The sequence below is a fragment of the Rutilus rutilus genome, assembly GCF_951802725.1.
Source record: "Rutilus rutilus genome assembly, chromosome: 6".
NCBI classification, from domain to species: Eukaryota; Metazoa; Chordata; class Actinopteri; order Cypriniformes; family Leuciscidae; genus Rutilus; species Rutilus rutilus.
The window spans coordinates 18,595,757-18,614,639 of record NC_140214.1 but is presented as its reverse complement, the minus strand read 5'-3'; the positions used below and the strand labels follow the sequence as shown (position 1 = coordinate 18,614,639).

The 18,883-nt window shown below is 37.1% G+C and overlaps 3 protein-coding genes across 4 annotated transcripts in view; 2 read left to right on the top strand and 1 right to left on the bottom strand.

Moving 5' to 3' along the window:
* Nucleotides 1-2,279, top strand: part of yes1 (YES proto-oncogene 1, Src family tyrosine kinase) — a 31,775-nt gene extending 29,496 nt beyond the window's left edge. The window contains exon 12 of the mRNA XM_084412308.1: nucleotides 7-2,279. Within this exon, the coding sequence (XP_084268434.1) occupies nucleotides 7-215 (209 nt within the window). The 3' untranslated portion in view covers nucleotides 216-2,279. The remainder of the gene's footprint in view (nucleotides 1-6) is intronic.
* On the bottom strand, nucleotides 1,426-9,231 carry clul1 (clusterin-like 1 (retinal)). Of its 2 annotated transcripts, XM_084412311.1 has the most exons (9): nucleotides 9,160-9,231; nucleotides 6,773-6,913; nucleotides 6,516-6,664; nucleotides 6,223-6,393; nucleotides 5,332-5,767; nucleotides 5,062-5,184; nucleotides 4,261-4,475; nucleotides 3,941-4,119; nucleotides 1,426-2,901 (listed from the first exon to the last, which is right to left on the bottom strand). In XM_084412311.1, exons 2-9 carry the CDS (start codon nucleotides 6,873-6,875, stop codon nucleotides 2,886-2,888), a joined length of 1,392 nt encoding a protein of 463 aa, XP_084268437.1. In that variant the 5' UTR covers nucleotides 6,876-6,913; nucleotides 9,160-9,231; the 3' UTR covers nucleotides 1,426-2,885. The 2 variants fall into 2 exon arrangements, with proteins under 2 accessions (XP_084268437.1, XP_084268438.1); XM_084412312.1 differs by lacking the exon at nucleotides 9,160-9,231 and having other exon boundaries at nucleotides 6,773-7,176.
* Nucleotides 9,232-11,170: 1,939 nt separating this feature from the next.
* Nucleotides 11,171-18,883, top strand: part of colec12 (collectin sub-family member 12) — a 32,040-nt gene continuing 24,327 nt past the window's right edge. The window contains exons 1-2 of the mRNA XM_084410407.1: nucleotides 11,171-11,699; nucleotides 14,916-14,966. Coding sequence (XP_084266533.1) covers nucleotides 11,693-11,699; nucleotides 14,916-14,966 — 58 coding nt within the window. The 5' untranslated portion in view covers nucleotides 11,171-11,692. The remainder of the gene's footprint in view (nucleotides 11,700-14,915; nucleotides 14,967-18,883) is intronic.

The following is an 18,883-nucleotide window of genomic DNA, read 5'->3' as shown; positions in this document are numbered from 1 at the left end:
TTTCAGGCATGGTGAACCGAGAAGTGTTGGAGCAGGTGGAGCGGGGCTACAGGATGCCGTGTCCTCAGGGCTGCCCGGAGTCGCTACACGAAATGATGCGGCTCTGCTGGAAGAAAGAGCCAGATGAGCGGCCCACCTTCGAGTACATCCAGTCCTTCCTGGAGGACTACTTTACCGCCACTGAGCCACAGTACCAGCCCGGAGACAACCTGTAGAGACCCTCTACGGGACCCAGAGACTCACCACCACGTGCTAATAAGCCACCAGGACGGTTCTCAAACCCATTGTGGCACTTCCTCCCAACAGCTCCCCTGCACACTTGTCCTTACAGAGATATGTGGTTGTTTTTGTTTCTTTTCCCACTCAAGAATCGAGTGTAAAAACTCTATTAGCAGATAAAACACACCTTTCACAGCATGGCTTTTGTCATCAGGCTGTTCTTTGCCTGAGGATGTGTGTGTGGTGGAGTTGATGAGGGCGACGTGTGTATGAGGGGGTTTGAAGCAGGACCACGTCATGCTCCCAGAACTCTGCTGGGCTGATACCCTGCATTGCAGACTGAGGGAGTTGTGAAAAAAAAGCGATGAGCTTTGTGCTGGTTCACAGTTGCACAAAATCAGCTTTTTTGTTTATTTTTTTTTATCTATTTGTCTGTATTCTTTTCACCTGAACACTAAATCCTATTGTAAAATCAGTCTTTCTTATTTTAACGTGGTTCATTTGTCTTTTTCCCTTTTATTTAGTTTTTTAGTAGTTTGAGTAGTTTATTAAAAGTGACCAATAACTGTGGTTGAATCGGTTGAACCTAATTGCTGGGACGGGACTGTGGAAGTTAGAGAAAGACAAAAAGAGAGAGCGAGAGAGAGACATGAGGGCATTAGCCGTTCTGAATGTATGAGAGCTTAAGTTTGCGAACGATTGATTACAGGGGCAGATATTTTTCATTAAAACACTTTTATAGCAAATCATGATTTTAATTTTTTTAGTAGGTCTCTTAATTTCAGTTTCAATCTTTATGAGAGCTTGAATTCATATCCTGGGAGATGATTCATATTGAAAAGCCTTCACAAAATAATTTCTGACGACCAATCGCCATTTCAGCCAGCTGCTAATTTTCAAGCAAAAAGTCATTATTATAAATCTTATTTTTGTCTTGAATTATTCAACAGTAATTTAGGAGAGAAACATTTTATTAACAAAACACCAGACCTGAGCAGTCCAAACATCATTCCTCACGCTGCTGTTGAGACCTGACAAGTCTTAATATCACAACAGCAATGCCTGAGTTTCTTTTTTACACGCATCAGCACCGACACTGCCAGGTTTGCGTTTTTCGTGCCAACACATTTGTAGTGTTGCCAACCTCTTGGTACAAATTCATTGTTTTCTCATGTACACTCCAATAAATGAACCAGAGAGATTCATAGATCTTCCACAGTTTATTTCGTACATAAATATTTCAGTATATTTCAAGAGAGGCATGGTTTCTTCATTCTGACATACGAATGTGAATTTGCTCAAAAAATGATTTCAAACAGATCCATTTGTTTTTGACTCTTTTGCAAGTTTCTTGAACAGGAATCAGAATTGCATAAAGCCTTTTTTAACTCGTTCACCACGATGTACCATGTTTGCTGCTGGTGGAGTCGTTGCATTTCCTGGTTAGGCATCGATCACTGTGAAATATTCAGGTACTACAGATTACGACCATTTACCAACCAAAGTTTGATGAAATCACTAAAAAGAAAAATGGTACAAGTCTAATGGAGAGGGTAAAATAGACATCAGTTTTTGCACCACTATTACAGATTTAGTCTTAATGTTCGATTTTGGTCTTGTATTTTCTGTAACGGGTTCATTTCATCCATGACAAGGAATTGAATGCACTTGAGATGAATCAGACGGATATCTTTTGGAGGGTTAATTTGTTGATTTCTTCTCCCCTTTGTCGTGTAGCTTTTCATATATGTAGAGAGGCCTTGCTTTTGTCCTTCCTGTACGTGAGCCCTTTGTCCTAGGGACTTTTTTTGTGTCCTGTCGTTATCCTGGACATCACCTAAACATCTTTCCCATCATCGCCTCCTGTTTTACAAGGGCTACAGGCAAGTTTGAGCAAAACTCTTTTATCGATTTTTGTTTCTTCGTGTCAAAAAAGAGAAAGTACTCTGATATGAGGTGATGGTCTCCGCTGCAGAGTTTTAATGACATTGTTGTGAAAATGGTTACGATTACTAATCTGAAGAATTTGTACAGTAAAAAATAAAGTTTTACGTAATGATTTTAAGTGTATGTGGGTTATTTGCAAATCATGATTTGTGTTTTTGTGAAATTTGTTTTATCGGTTGAACATTTTTAGACGGATCATTTTGAACTGGGACTGAACGGAAACATATGGAAGCCCTTTTCTACGTGAGAGGAAAAAAGGTAATCGTGTATGACTTTTGTAGTACATCATAATACTAGAAAAAGGATTGCATATAAACATTCCCGATAACTGAATTAAACGTTTATAGTATTTTAAAGTGAACACAGATAGGCCTATTGATGCAAGTAACGCAAATGGTTTTGCACTAAAAGTAAATGATTATTTTAAGCAGTGATTATTCAGTAATGCCTGTTTACAATCACACAGTGATATATTTAAATATATATATAAGTACATTTCAGAGATACTGATGTTTAAGTCAATTAACACAAGACAAGATTCAATTGCAGCTATTTGGAACCTGTCACATCACACCATAAATAAATGACAATACTTGCAATAACTTAAACTAAATAGCCCAAAGCATAAAATACAAGTAAACACACAATATATAGCTGTGCACTCTTTAGCAGTGTACCCTGGTTAGTGCTTGGATTAAAATTGATGACTTCTAGTTTGATTACACATCCTCATGCCTAAAAAAAAGAAAGAAAAAAAATACATTGTTAGAGCAGAGTCATATGTGAGCATTAAGGGCAGGCCCGTTCACACCAAGAACGATAACTATATTCGAGTCCAGTCCACCCCAGCAGACGATATCGTTCTGATTATTCTTGGTGTGCGCTGCAGTTTGTCGTCTGTCGATATAAATGCCTTGAGCTCTTTAAAGCAGGATGGACTGTCAATGTTTTATCGTTCATCGGCTTGAAAAAAAAAAAGTGAAAGTGCTTCAAACGATATCGTTCCTCTCTGCTGTTATTGTTATACTTGTGGTGTGAACTCTGCTATTCTTTTTATATTTAGAATGATTCATTTAAATATAATTTTTGACCCATGCAATGTATTTTTGGCTATTGCCACAAATATACCTGTGCGACATGTGACTAGTTTTGTGATCCAGGGTCACATAATTGAATGTTTTTGTATCACACTTGAGTGATATAGTATGATATAGTGAGAATTTAGGGATTACAGACAACAAGAAATGCAATTTGGTGCATATGTTATTTATATAGTAGAAAATAAGATACAATTCTAATAGCTTGATATATAAATATCAGTTGTCACTCTGTTTCTCAATAATATGTCTTACTAAGAGGTTATTTAAATGATTAGTTTTATGATCAAAGCTATGTAGTTTCAAGTTTCAATTACGATCAAAGCTTCGTAATTTTGGAGGCAAACATATAATGCAATACAGTACAATGATGATTGAGATAACAAATAAACATCCGTCAAAAGCCTGTTATTTTTTTACTTGCTAAAAAACTGAACGATCAATCCGAGTGCAGAAGACATGTAGAGGTTTAAGTACAACACATTTTTCAGCAAAGTTTGGATCATGCTGACAATTTAGAGGACTGAGAAATTCATGTATCAAATATGATACAGTAGACTTTAAAGGGTTAATTATTTAGTAATTTCAAATTTTAAATACTTTTAAGTCATCCTGTCACTGGTTGAGAACTGATTTATGTGATTGAGAAGACATTGTTTAATTGTAAAGTGTCTGACCTGGCCATCTGCTTGTACACGCCCAGAGCCTCCTGTGCCACATACTGGATGAAGGCGGGATCCTGCAGCCTGAGACCCGCAGGAACAGTCAGGGTGAGAGTGGGGGAGTTTAGAATATTCACTTCCACTGTAGTGACTGCTGCTGGAGTGTTGCTGCTCTCCTCAGTCTGTGCCACCACCTTGTTGTTTGGGGTCGACAGATTTAGTATATTTTCCTGGGTAAATCTACCACCATATTATCATAAATACCATAGTATTACCATGTTACTATGCCTAAAAATCAATGGTAATACCATGCTACTTTTTCGTTAGTGTCTCACCGTGGCAATGCTGAAGATGCTCTCGGGAGTGGTGTTGTTATTGGCGAGCTCAGTCACCCACCCAAAGTCGGAGGCCATGTTGCTGAGCCAGCTGATGGTGTCGTCAGTATGACGTTGCACGATTCCCAGCACCTCCTCATACTGCTGCTTTGACGCCTCCAACAGCTGAGAGGCCTCATCCAACTCGATGTGGAGCTCTCTTACATTTGGGCAATCTGGCACGCAATAAGCATTTGACATGATCAATATGACTGGTAAGGGTTAATGGGACAGTTCCAGCAAAAATGTGTCATCATTCACCAAAGTATATGATAACTAGAATGATAAAGTTTGGTTTTGTCCACACCACAATTATAATAACAACAATAGCACAGAGGAACAATATTGCACAGAGGAACTGCAGCACGTATTTATAATGAACAATGTTATTGTGTGCTGGTGTGACTGTGGAAAATTTCTAGAGCTTGTGTGATTAAAAATAAATGGAGATATGACTTGGAGCTCTTTAATCATAACTGTTACTAGTAAGAATTTAATTGAAGAACTCTATTTTATTTGTTACTAGTAAAAATGCAATTAAATTACATTTAAAACTAAAGTTAAAATTACATTAAAAACTAAACCGGTTTGCCATAGTTCATGAAATCAACTGACTGACTCAGATCTAGTAGTAAGATTATCAGTGAATAATGTCTTAAACAAGACAGTGGTCTATTCCTCACACTTCTGGAACACAGGTTACATGGATTTCTATATGGAGAACTATCCATTTGACTAATTGATGTGAGCATGTGCTCTTACCAGTAAACAAAGTTCCCTGACAGGCCTCACACTTGCTCTGCAGCTGCCAGCACTCTGAGGACTGTCTGCGCAGATCTCTGCACAGTCTCCTGTTCTGCAGAAACTGAGGGAAGAGTTTCTTCTCTGGGGGTAAATACAGACACATGTAGAGAGAGTTAAGGCCTGTTCACGCCAACGGACATTAATGCTCTGTTTTTAACATAAACTTGTGTGTTTAAATGACAGAATTTTGGTTGACTGATCTATCCCAAATGTATCAGGTTCAAGCACCTTTCTCCTTCGGTGTCTTCTCCACAGCATCATGAACGTCACTGAAGGCTTGTGTGATTACGGCCCCAAACTCCTCCAACACATTTCTCCCAAAGTCAAAGAAGGACTCCAGCACATCGTCCAGGCCCACACCCTCCAGAAAGGCAGAATCCAGAGCTTTGTTGGCAGGCTTGAGAGCCAGCTCACTCTCTTTGTCTTCCTGAAGCTCAGGGCTGAAGGCTCTACGTAGGGCCTGGTCCAGCTCGTGGTGAAAGTGGGAGACCAGCGCTGCACTACGATTGACCAGGGTTCCCACTTTGGTGAGGAGGTTACTGAAGGAGTCCTCAATTCTCACCACCTCCAGGTCAGGATTCTCTGCGCTCTGGTTCAACGCTACCTCATCCTGAGCATCACGAGGGCCAACGCGAGAGCTCAGTCTTTGGAAGAAGTTTTGTAGCTGGGGAAAACAGAAAAATAGTCAAACTGAAGTTGATTTCATTGTATCCCACTACTATTTTGCTAGTTTGATTTATTTTATTTTTTTTAAATTGCATTTTTTTCTGTGCATTGTACCACCACTGTATGAGTAGACGGATTGGATGTAGTGAGAATCAAGCACAGATAAATATGGTGTATTTGGTTACACTTTATTTTAAGGCGTCCATGTGACAGTGTAACTATGCATTATAATGTAATAACTACATGTTCTATAGGGTTATGGTTAGGGTCGGGTTTAAGGTTAGTTACATCATGTAATTATTTGTTACTACTATAGCAAGCACATGTAACATGTAACCAAGACACTGTAAAATAAGGTGTTACCGTGTATTTCTACTGAGTAGTTAACCTAACCATCTCTCTCAGGGGTTATACTCGCCATTAAAATGGTAAAGGTGGAGGAGAATGCTTTACCTTATTGGTGAAGGTGGCGAATCCACGGCGGCAGCTGTTCGTATAGAAGTTCTTACAGGTGTGCTCAAGACAAGGTCGACATTCCTCCCAGGAGGACTTTAGAGATTCTTTGCACTGCTGCTTGGCTTCATTCAGCTTCTTTTCTACATCCTGTGCAATCTCTGCTGCCCCCTGATGGTGTCAGAAGCCATTTAAGAAGGTATTTAATATTATGTTTACTTTTTTGTTTAACTCCAGTAGAAAAACTATTAGGCTAATTTTAGTTTCTTAAAAAAAAAAGTGTGTTCACTGACTTTTTTCTTCTCCCCGCTGTGCATGAGAGACTTCATGAGGTTTGCATGCTTCTCTTCATTACTGGCCATCACCTCCTTCATTTCTTTGATTCCGTACAGTGCCTTGCTGACCTCCTGATCCACTAGCTTCTCCCCTTCCAGAGACAGGCCTAAAAGACCATCATATTTCAGGACATTTAGATGTCATAAGATCGTTCCCTGGCTTTAGTGTATTCATTTATGATATGAATCTCTTTAGCAATATAGGATGCACTCACGTTTGAGAGTGTTGGCTGATATCGGAGGAAGGGTGGTATCAGGGGCACAATGAAAGACCCCCAGAGACGCCAGTAAAACCAGAGAAAAGATCAACGCCCTCATCTTCGGCAACTTTGACAGGCTCAAAGGAAAAACAATGCCTGTAAATAACAAATAATTATTTAATATTCTGAATTATGCTGTTTTTAGTATAGGCCTACATTTTATTTTTTGGACTAAACATTATTATTTCCAAGTGCCATTAATCAATAGGCCTACTTCTCTTATAGGGCACTAGGTGGTTCTAAGACTTTCATAAAATTGTTGCAGGTGATTTTTGAAAGGTAATATATAATATGTAATAAAACATATTTGACTTTTCTCACCTTTTCCCCCAATCAGTTATCATCCCAGCAAACACAGAACATTAGTAGGCCTATTTGGTTCCCGTTTTTTTGAGAACCAAATAATAACGTTCTAGGAATATTTTTTTTAGGTTTTATTTTTTTGCAACCATAACGTTCCTAGAACATTAGCATGGTGGTTATTTTTAAATAACCCCAAAATTACTTATAAAGAACGTTCCATAATGGTAAAAAAAATTTTTTGGTTATTGTTCATATAGCTGAAATGTGATCAATCGAAAAGCGTTAGATAAATCCAACTTTATAGTTAAAATATTAAGCCAATGTTACGCATAGTGTGAAAAGCACAGTAATTATAAATTCGTGGGTTTGTTTCTATTCTCATTTTACGATGCACGCGCTTCTCCAGCACGCGCTTTCACCTGTCTTCCACAAAACAAAAATTGTTTTAATGGCAGATTGAAAAATGTCCGTTTATCAATCTCTTGAATAATTACTTATAATAGATATAGATGTTAGAGTAAATGTGTTCGGGTAGATTTGACAGCCTTATTGAAGAGAACATGATGTTAATCGAGAAGGTTTTGTTTACGGACCAAAAGAAGCATGTCCCGCTAGCTGTAGCCTACGATTCAGTGGTAAGAGTGGTAAGAATTACATGCATCCTACTTAGTCAAATCATTGTTTGTTATTTTTTTTATGTCTGTGATTGTGAATAAATTTCATATTTTAAAAATCATAGATTAAAGTCATTGTTTTTTGGCACTATAAAGAAATGTAACAATTCCTGCCTAACCAAAAACAGACCTTTAAAAAAAAAAAAGCATTCTGGGAACCAAAAATTGTTAGCTGGGATCCACCTATTTTTAAGCGAATTTTGGGATGGGCATCGTGTAAAAACATGGGATGGAAACGCCAAGATACGCATAAAGCCCCAAAAATGCCCATAAGCACCACTGTGTGGCGCTACACCTTATGAGAAAACCGTTCAGGTGAAATTCACTGTTTTATGACCTTCAGGCAATACATCTCTGTAACTAGTCAATCTCTGGCATTCTTTATTCTATGCGGTCAGTTTGTGTTAGTATCTTTGTATCTAATCTATGTTTTCCACTTAAAGAGAGCCAGTTGATATCTAGAAGTTTCTTTCTGGGATTAAGGAGGCAGCATATGTAATGGCCTACATTACGCAGTTTAAAACGTTACAGAATGTGCTATGACTTAATATATAGAGCCAAACAAGTCTTGTGGCTATAAACAGATATATATGAGGTGTTATTGAAGGCAAAGCATTCTCTATACTGATTCTCACACTATAAAATATAATCCATAGAGGTAATCCAGAAAAAAAACTGTGTTAAAAATTCAAGAAACATATTGAAATACCACCAGAGGTTCACAGGTTCACCAGCTTTACCTCATGGCCATCTGTTGTCTTAAATGAACACAACAGAGCCGCCACATTTGGCAAGTTGAAGTCAAAAGCTAATGTTGTAAAGCTGTCACATTTTATGGCATATGTCTTGAGTGCTGGTAAAACAATCAGTACATCATTTTCTGCCATTATTTACGCCTCAGTTCGATAAGCAGGGTGTTACACAATAGTGTCTGCATTAGTCAAAAATAGGATGTGCTTTTAAATCCATAGAATCACTGCTTAAGTAATGAACAAATTAAGGTAACTTTACATGCAGCTAACTTTATACTGTCTGTATGTATAAAATGAGTGCTATTCTGACATCCAAAAAGTATCTAGAATAAATGTGCATCCCTAATTGCTTGTATTCATTATTAATGCTTTTGTTATTAGATCATCATTAGATCATCAATATCAAATGGCAAATTATGTTTATCATATTTGATTTCTGTCCACAGTAAAACACAGTGTGATCATAGAATTCTCGCCAATTAAACGTCTCAGAAACTTAAAGTATAATAATAATATCATTAATATAAATAAACCATGCTCATATTTCATACATTATGGGAGATACATAAACAGAGCTATCTAACATAATAAAGATCATAGGAGAGGAACTCACCAGAAAAATCCTACTGATGTCTGACTATGCAATGTGATTGATGCCGTTTCCTGTGAACAGGGAAGGTGTGCTGTTTATCTTTACCTGGACGCTTCTATTTATAAGTAGAACCAGAGACGATCCAATTAAAGCATTTAAAGGTTATGGCCGTCCAACATGTAATCCAGCCAATTCAGCCATACGCAATAGTTATATATAAATAATTTTTATATATATATATATATATATATATATATATATATATATTAGTAAACTAGTAACATTGTGAAATAAAAATATACATTTCTAAAACAAAATCATAGTAAAAGTTGTAGTGTATGCTAAATATGTTATAGCATACATTTTGACAAAGTCTAAATAGGTTTGCATCTATATTACAAGGTTTTTAAAAAAGCCTTGTCAACCTCAAAGCATAAATTGGCAACAAAGATGTGGTAGGCCCACATTCCCCTCACATTTCTCATTAGCGCACCATGTCCTTGTAAAAGTGCCCCTCTCTTCAGGGCTTGTGACCCTGAAAATAGTATTTTCTAACCTCTAATGAGAAACAGCAATATGGGCCACTGGTATGTCCATCTTGGCTAAGTCTAAACACACCTGTTTCTCATAACCCTATCTGGACCTGTCACGTTCATCTACTGCCAAAAGACCCGGTGGCTGGCAGACTGAGAGTGAATTACTGGAACCTCAGAATACATATAACAGCAGAACGTGAGAAGAAAACATTGGTTTAGTATAAAATGATACACCTTGAAAATGAAAATGTACCCTTTCCCCCCCCAGTAAAATCATATTAATATTGGATGTCCTTGAAAGCTTTCAGAATCATTTTGTTTCATTTCTGTAACTGTAGCAACTATGGTATTTTGGCCGAAACTTTGTTTACCATGGTAAAGTTTAGTAAGTTTGATAGTAAATGTTTATTTCTAAGGTAAATAAAAATGGATAAGGCACCTGCTCTGGCACAAAAGCTTCCAGATACTTAAGAGGGCAAATAAAGTCGGTTTAGAGCCCAGCAGTGCAGCTTTAATACGGTAGAGCTGGGTTTTTTTTTTTACATTAGTGCTTAGCCTCGTTAAGTTGGAAAAACATTTCAGGCCAGTGCGGTGCTAGACTTGTGTGGTGCAACAGATCACACGATTCTGAACAATCCAGCGGGATGTCAAATAATTAATCACGGATCCCTGTGGCAAAGGGATTTAGAGAGAAATGCAAAGAAAGAACAAAATGAGCTGTGTGCTTATTAAACCCGAAGGGAGCGGAACAATAGTGCAAGCAATTTTGAGCAACAGTCAATGCACGCAAACGACTTTACACTTGGCAGTCCTGGGATTCAGAGCCATTTATTTTGAAAAAAGCACAAGCCAGCTGATTGGAGAAAAAAAAAGTTTCAGTAACACTTTCTATATGAAGCATTTATATAGATCTATATGATTATGTTATTGTCATAAAACACATAATTATTTGGTGTTGGTCATGTGTTTTGATGCATTATGTTTTTTTTAACACATCTTGATCTTTTGTAATGGATAATATTTTCGCACCGGGGTAAGATCACAGTGGTACCTGCCTTAAACAGCCTATCATAAGCTTTTCAGGCTAAATTTAAAGTCAAACAATTATAACACACAAAACCCTAACCCTGGCTCAAACATTAAAATTACATAATATAACTTTATTGTGTGACAACAAGCCTCAGGCCAGTACAGAAGCTTAAAATTGTTAACATAATTTTTTTTTAGTCTCAAAGTTGGGCCTACTCGATGCTTAAACTTCATAGCACAGTTTAACCCATTTTAAGCCATCACAATAACAATGATTAATAACAGTTTAAGATCTTTAAAATGTTGAGATTTGGGTAAACACAAATAGGCCTACGTAAAAGAAGTAGCCTAATGTTTTCTATACTGTTTCTTATTACAGGTTAAGATTTCACAGTACTCTAAGCCCAACAATAACTAACTCGTGCTACGTGTAAGACCCTCCCATGTGCCAGAGGAAGTTTAACTCCAGATGCGATGCAGCATATTCAGAGCTTCAGTGTAGAGGAGGCTGCTGCTGCTTTTTACCTGGTTTTCCTTTAGGAGAAGAAGTTCATGTAGAAAACAAGCGGACTAACAAACACCCTACGGACTCCCAACTTCTCTCTTCTCAGGTTGCAGCCAACAAGCAGAAGAGGAAGCATCATCCTCCTCAGTCCTCACTCACCTCAAGTGAATTTCCATCGTGAACACGTTCTCATGGAGAGAGGGAAAAAGTTAGCGTCTTGAGCAGCAATTTGCTACGACTTATTGAACATAGGTGTCCACGAGTTTTTCTTTTTTCTTTTGTGTCTTACTTTTTACAAGTTTAGCGGCAGTCACGGGGATTGAGGGGGTGAAAAACATACTACGCATGTTTCAGGTGGAATATTCGCATCTGTGAAACTTCAACGTGGAAGTGCGCGAGCGCTATACTTGAGTCTGCGCTATTGTCATGAGATTGATGTGAACGTTTGGCTTGTGACGGAACGGTGTACCATAGTTTTACCACAATGAAGGGTAAGATGCATTTCAAATGACCCTCTTCTTACACATTTTTAGTGCTGTGTCTTTTTAAGGCAAGTCTCTTGAGTCTATCCACGCGTTTCGCTCTTCAGTTTTCTGCTTTTCTTTCTCTTGTCAGAGGAATGTGAGTTAGTCCAGTGCATGAAACATCTGGTTGCGATTAACTGCTCGTGGTGTCTAAGGTTAGCGGATTGTTTGGCTGAACTGCCATAAGACAGCTGAATAGAAGGATATACACACACAGCCTTGTGTTGCTGACCGGCTATTGTGTGGGATGTTCAGTGACATTGTTTCCTTTATCTTAAAAAAATGAAAACGCGTGGCCACGTTACAAATGAAACATCTGGCGGGGTGTGAAGACGTTCCTCTAAGAGTTGAAGAATATGTGAATTCTCATTTCTGAAAAATTTCTGTTAAGCTTGAGAGACTTTAAAGTGTTAATGTTGAGTTAGTTTTTCTTCTTTTTTAAATTATTATTAAAGGTGCACTCATCTTTTGAAATGCAACTTAAAGTTTTACACACAAATAAATTAACAGCACTTTTGAAAAATATCTAGAATGTTAGTTAACATTATGTTAATATTAAAATAATGTACACTGACATAAGATCAAGACTCCAGATATATCAGTCTTCTGAAAACAGCTTTTGATTCTGCTTGAAGTAGGTCCACCCTCACGTAATGAGATCACGTGATGGCTATGTTAGTCAATTATGTTTACTTCATTATAGCTATATTTTAGTCAGTGCTCAAAATGAGTGCAAAAATAAAACATTTCAATGAGAAAGCAAAAACAGACCAAAAGGTAAATAAACAGCTTCATTGTTAATGAGCAGCAGCAACAAAATGTTTCATCCCTGGCTAGTCTAAGTATAAACTTTAACAACACTAATATTGGGATGATTAACAACAACAAAAATGTACTGAGTGCAACTTTTAAAAGTGTCATGTGCTCTTAATTCTAAGGTAAGTTGAGCTTAGGAAAATGAAGTCAGAATTATATAATTAAAAATGAAAAGGTCCTCTATATTTTCAGAGGTTGTTGAAACTTGCATGTTCTAAGAGCCAAGATGTTTTCCCATCTTGATTGCACAGCAGAATTTAAACTTGTGACTCATAGAGCCACTTTTAGTAAAAACAACCCCCACATCTCCCCATCCTGAGTCTTTTTGGATGTCCAATGGCCAGATGTTCTGACGAACAACAAGCCTTCACATCACACTTTTGTGCCATATGAGTTACGCAACATTTCACTGTTCTTCTAATTTTCAATCAGAATGCTGCCATCTAGTGGAAATTTCAAATCTCAACATAACTTTTGTTAGAATTCACACTGAACTGAAACCAATAGGCATGTGATTCATTGGAGGCTATATGACATTTTTACATTTACTGAATCTTGCTTCTTCTGAATTTGTATCTAAAAGCAGGATGTTGTATTTTTCACCAACTGATTTGTAAAAAGTGACAAACTGTGGTTTGCTTGGATTTTGGCCAGATAAAAAAAAAAAAAAAAAAAAATTTGATACTGTAGCTGTTTTTGGTTCATCTTTTGGTTAGATAAATGTTTATTTACCATGAATCAATTTAAGGCATTGACATATTAACGATTAGTAAACAGAGCAAAAGGCGCATGGAAATAACCTAATAAGGGTGTTCAGACCACACACAGTGAAATGCTGTTCCTCTGAGTAAGGGTCATCTGCGGTCTTCCGTGATTCTTCTCCATGCATAACATTTTTAACTTTAAGGGTTTTATTTCAAGCAATATTTCTCTTGCAATGTCATGTTTCAGGCTGTGGCTTTGTACAAATGTTGGTTTTTGGGTGTGTGGGAGCTTTGTTCCTGTGCATTTCCCAGAGTTTTGTTGTTATTTTCAGCGAAAAGACTGAAATAGCTGTCAGCATCAGTCCTCAATTCTTTGTCCCAAGCCTGTTTGTTCCCTAGTTTTCCACTCTGCGGTTTCTATGGGTTTTGTACATCTGTCCAGTTGGATTTTGGAACCTGAGGTCGCACTCTGTAGGGTTTCTTGACGGACTGTTCCCCCTCCCACCTGCGGTTCTTCCTCTGGTTTAGTATCAGAGTGAGGGGGAGTGGGCTCCAACTACAGAAACATGTGTTCCTTCTTTATTTTCTCTGGCTTTGGACAATGACACATAAAACCGCCCGGAGTCACCCCTCTCCATTCCCATGAGCATGGTAGCCACATGAGAGAGCGCTCTAAGGCAAACTGCGCTCCAGGACAGGAAGAGGAAGTAGAAGATGGTATCGTTTAGTTAACTCATGAATGGACCATCCTGGCCAGTGTTATTTCAAGAATCAGATGCAGACCACATGCTTTTTATCACTCCCAAAGCTAATATTATGTGTTTGTTTATGTTATTTATCTCAGCATGATATGTTGACATTGTTTATTAGGAACGATATGAATACTGTCATATATTTGGTGTTATGAAATGTCAGAGCTTGTTGTGTTTGGTTTATAATGCATAATGTAGTTTAATATATAATATTTTACTAAAGTAATATACATTACCATTCAAAGGGTTGGGGTAAGGAAGAAGATTTAAAAAATACTTTCATTCAGCAAAGATGCATACATTGATCAAAAGTGACTGTAAAGACAGTTACAATGTTAAAAAAAGAACTTTTTCATCAAAGAATCGTGGGAAAAAATGTATCCCTGTTTCCACACAAATATTATGAAGCACAACTGTTTTCAACAGTGATCTTTTTTTTTTTTTTTTTTTGAAAAGTCTTAAATGCATATTAAAAGCATTATTAAAATGATTTCTCTATATTCAAATAGAAATCGGTTATTTTAAATTGTAATAATAATTCACAATATTACTGTTTTTATGTTATTTATGATCAAACAAAAATACAAACAACAAAATCTTAAAAAAAAATCGTACAGACCACAAATGTTTGAATGGCAGTGTGTATATAGTGTAAACCTAAACTAAATTTCAATGTATGTATATATTTATATATATATATATATATATATATATATATGTACATGTGTGTGTGTGTGTGTGTGTGTGTGTGTGTGTATATATATATATATATATATGTATATGTATGTGTGTGTGTGTATATATATACAGTCTAGCTATAATTGTAATATTATATTTCAGTGTCAGATATTATACACACATCATGTGATTACCAGGCATGCTAATATCATTGTCATTTGTTTCTTTTGCAGACGACTTCAATGATGAAGAGGAAGTGCAGTCTTTTGGCTACAAAAGGTTTGGTAAGTGTATTGCAGTGCCTGATGAATCTGCAGCCAGTTCATGATTGATAGAAATGTTCTTCGTCGTTTTCGTCATTCTTCTCCATATATCAGCTTGGACAGGGTTTTAGTGATTGAAAGGTGAATTAGACCTTAACTTACAGTCAGGAAATCTGATTATAAGTTACCCAAGGTCAAAATCTGGTGTCTGCTGCAGTTGTTTTCCCCTCTAAACATGTGCTATTATCATTAGCCCATCAGATGGATGTTTAGTGAATAGATCTGGATGACTCAGTCCTTTCTTTGCTTTTTTCTTTGACTGTTTTGTGATCATTCTTTACTTATAATATGTTTGAATGGTTTGCTTTTTTGTCCCATGAAACAGATTTCCTCGAGGATTTGATTGTGAAGTTCTTATTATTCACTTTGATGCTTTCACTTAGGGCTTAGGGCTGAATGAGTGTCTGTCGGGCTAGTTTTTGAGGTGTGTTCTGGTAAGCAAGCGCTGCTTTGTTTACGGTTTGTAAACATGAATATAGACTATTTATACCTGCTGATATAGACCGTTATTTCCTGACACGCAGGCGCAGAACACACGTGCTAGTTGGCAGTTGGATGAAGTCTTTGCGGAGTGTTCGAACGATTTTTTTGGCCGAGACACGGCCATCGTGAGGCGATAGCACAGTTGGCTTTGTTGCTGCTAGTTCTTTGATGTCGGCTTGGTGTGTCACGGACTTTAAAGTTGAACTTAGTATTTTTAAAGTGAAAAAAATACTTATTACCACTGTTAAGTCTAATCTAAAAATGAATATCTATTTTCATACTGTACATTATAATGTTGTGTTGCCTAAATTCATTTGAAACATATGGAGCCCCTAAAGGGACATGGTGGTGAAAAAAAAAAAATGGGATGGGTGAAAAAATAAGGTTTTTTTTGCATTCTCTCGCCAATGTTTTGTGTTCCCCCAAGAAACTTTGCGTTGCTTGCAAAACCTTTGTGTTCCCTCAAAAGGTTTTGCGAAGTTTCTCGGTTCTCTCAAAACATTAGTGAGAGAACGCAAAAGCATTGACTTGCTAAGTAGTATCAACATCTGATTCGATTTTTTAAAATTATTATTAGACAAAACAATAGAGAATTTTTGTATTGGACATTTATCAGTTATTGGCCATAGCATGAAAATATTAAAAAAATTATACAATAGTGACGGGCAATATTATAAAAATGTCAAGGCATTGTATATGCTGTAGGAATGCATGTTGAAGATGTATGTTCATTTAGCATCTGCTTTAAATCTCATACCTTCTTCATTTTAAAAAGTGCTTTCTTTTATTTAGCCACTGTATCCCACAAGAGATGCCTCCACCAACACATCACATTATCTGTGTAATTCGATAGTTTATTGCCTTTAAACTAAAGCATTTGTAATTGTCTTTGGTGGTCAAGAAAAAGGCTTCAGGTTTCTGTCTGAGCTACCACCATCCATCTAGCAGTTATTAAAGCAGCATGAGTTATTTCCCAGTTTGACTTAGATTTCATTTCATCCAGAGTAATAATGTGCTGTTTGACCACTGAGGTAGAGGAATGGGTTGATAAAGGGCATGAACATTAAGAGCACAGCTCTTAAAAGTGGTTGGTCTCGAGCCCACAGTTCATTTCTCACAGCAGAAGAGTGGTACGGGTACCAGGTGAATTTGTCATGAGCACTTTAGTGGAGTGTTAAGTTAATTTGACTGAATACAGGTGATTTATGAGGTTTATAGTCTACACTTGGAGTTAGGTTTCCTTTATAAATGAGATTTTATGATGATCAAGTCAGAGTTAGGGTTAAGTTTAGGGTTTGGATGAGTCTTTAGAGCTTAATTGGATTAAAACTTTTCATTGGGCAATAATGAATGGAAGAAATATGGTTGGCTATATTATTGAAATATGTTTGTTTGAACAGAACTGCAGTCCCATATTACACAGAAATTATCTACAAGGGTTTGACATGTTGGTAGTCTATAGTCACTGAACTGTTTCTTTTCATGCAGGCTCATTTCTTGGCTTGATGGCTGTGAGGTGGGTGTAGGGGACGAGTGAGGAAGTTGGTTTGAAGGAATCCAGCAGAATGTGTAACTGCTGCGTCAGCGCAAGAGTGTAGGGGCAGATGGGTTGTGAGGACCACACAGAGATGTGTGCCCTCTTAAATAAAGTGGTTACACTTTGCTTTTCGCTAAGCCAGTGCAGTCATAGACAGAAAGTGGGAAAGCTTGGAAACTATTCTAGCTGCTTCTCTGTGGCAAAACCAGACATTCAATCCTGTCTGTTTGGATCTGTCATACAGTTTGATTTGAACACATTTTCACTATTAAGTTGATTATTTTAAGTGCTGCCAGATATTTGGCAAAAGTTACTCTTTATCCTTCAGCGGAAGGTATCCTTTTTACTGTTTTATAAGCCGTTGACATGGAAATATGTTTTTCGGATGGTTTTCAATGCCACTGGGAAAAAGCGCTGGATGGGGAAGGAAGTAGATGTAAGGAAAAACAGAAAGAAACCATTTTGAAGAGAAATGAGCAATACTGCTATCAAAGTCTGGTAGTAAAGTACATGAGCTATTATTTATCGATTGCTCACAGTAAAATCTGACGAGAAAAATAATAGTAGGAATAGGATGTAGGTTTCGCTTTACAAATTAAACATTTTCTTAATCCGTATTTTTGGTTAAGATTTTCTTAATCCGTATTTTTCCATGTTTTATGGGGACTTTCCATATAGACATAAGCATTTATACTGTACATGTAAGCTGTTTTCCTCATGGGGACCGAAAAATGTCCAAATATGTTCTCCCCATAACGTAAGGTTCACCAAGACCACACACCACATACATTTTTATTAGGGTTGGGCGGTATTACGGTAATATCGGATACCGCGGGATCTTAAAATAGCACCGGTATCAGTTTCAATACCGTCATTACCGGCACTTATATAGCCTATAATATATATTTATATTTATATAGTTTTATATAAAAAAAATATATATATCTATATATTTTAGTTTAATTCTTTTTTTTTCTATTAAGAACCTTCACAATTAGAATTTTTTTTCTTGACAAAACAAGAAACTAAAACCAAATAGAAAAACAATGAAATAAAGAATCTTTCAGGATATAATGTTTATTTTATTTTTGTTGTTTTTTTGTTCGTTTTAAAGCATAAATTGAACTAAATCTAGAAAGTTGGAAAGTAAGCTTTCGTCTTATCTTACAGAATTTAGTTTCTCTAGTAAATCTGTCTTTGTTCTTATATACGTTTTGTAGTAGATGCATTTGATATAGTATTATGTTTGTGCCAGAGTGAGTGTTTTTGATTTGGCTCAAGTTTTTTATTACCAGAAGAGAATGTTTTCAGAGTACTTGCTTAATGCACCCCCCTGGGTCTTCATGATGTTCTGTAATGGTGCCATGAAACGTGACATGTTTTTGTGTTTTCAATATATGTGCAGAGACCAGGAGGATATGGAGGTAGATGGCCAACAGGGTCTGCGGGATGAGCATAGGGGGGTCTGGAGGATTTTATCCTTATCTCTCAAGCCTTGATTATGAGCATGGCACACAGTTCTCCAACAGAGAACAGGGTTTTTTTTTTTTTTTCACAAATGGCCGGTTCCCAGCAGGAGGTTCATAGCGTGGGCTGTAAGGATTCTGGAAAGCGCTTGGGTCAACGCTGGGTCAGGCCAGTTGAATTCGCCTCTTTAAAAGCACCTTTGCTGGAGCTCTCAGTGGTGGAGACTCTTTGGAAAAGAGAGATAAGCAGCCACACAAATCTGAACTTGACAATTCTTTGTAAAACAATGTAGTTTACACAGTGACAAGAAAGATTTAGAGTAAATCTTACTTGTTTATGCTGAATTGACTTGTTGTTGAAGGCCTTGACTAAATTCGTGCTTCTCAGTAGT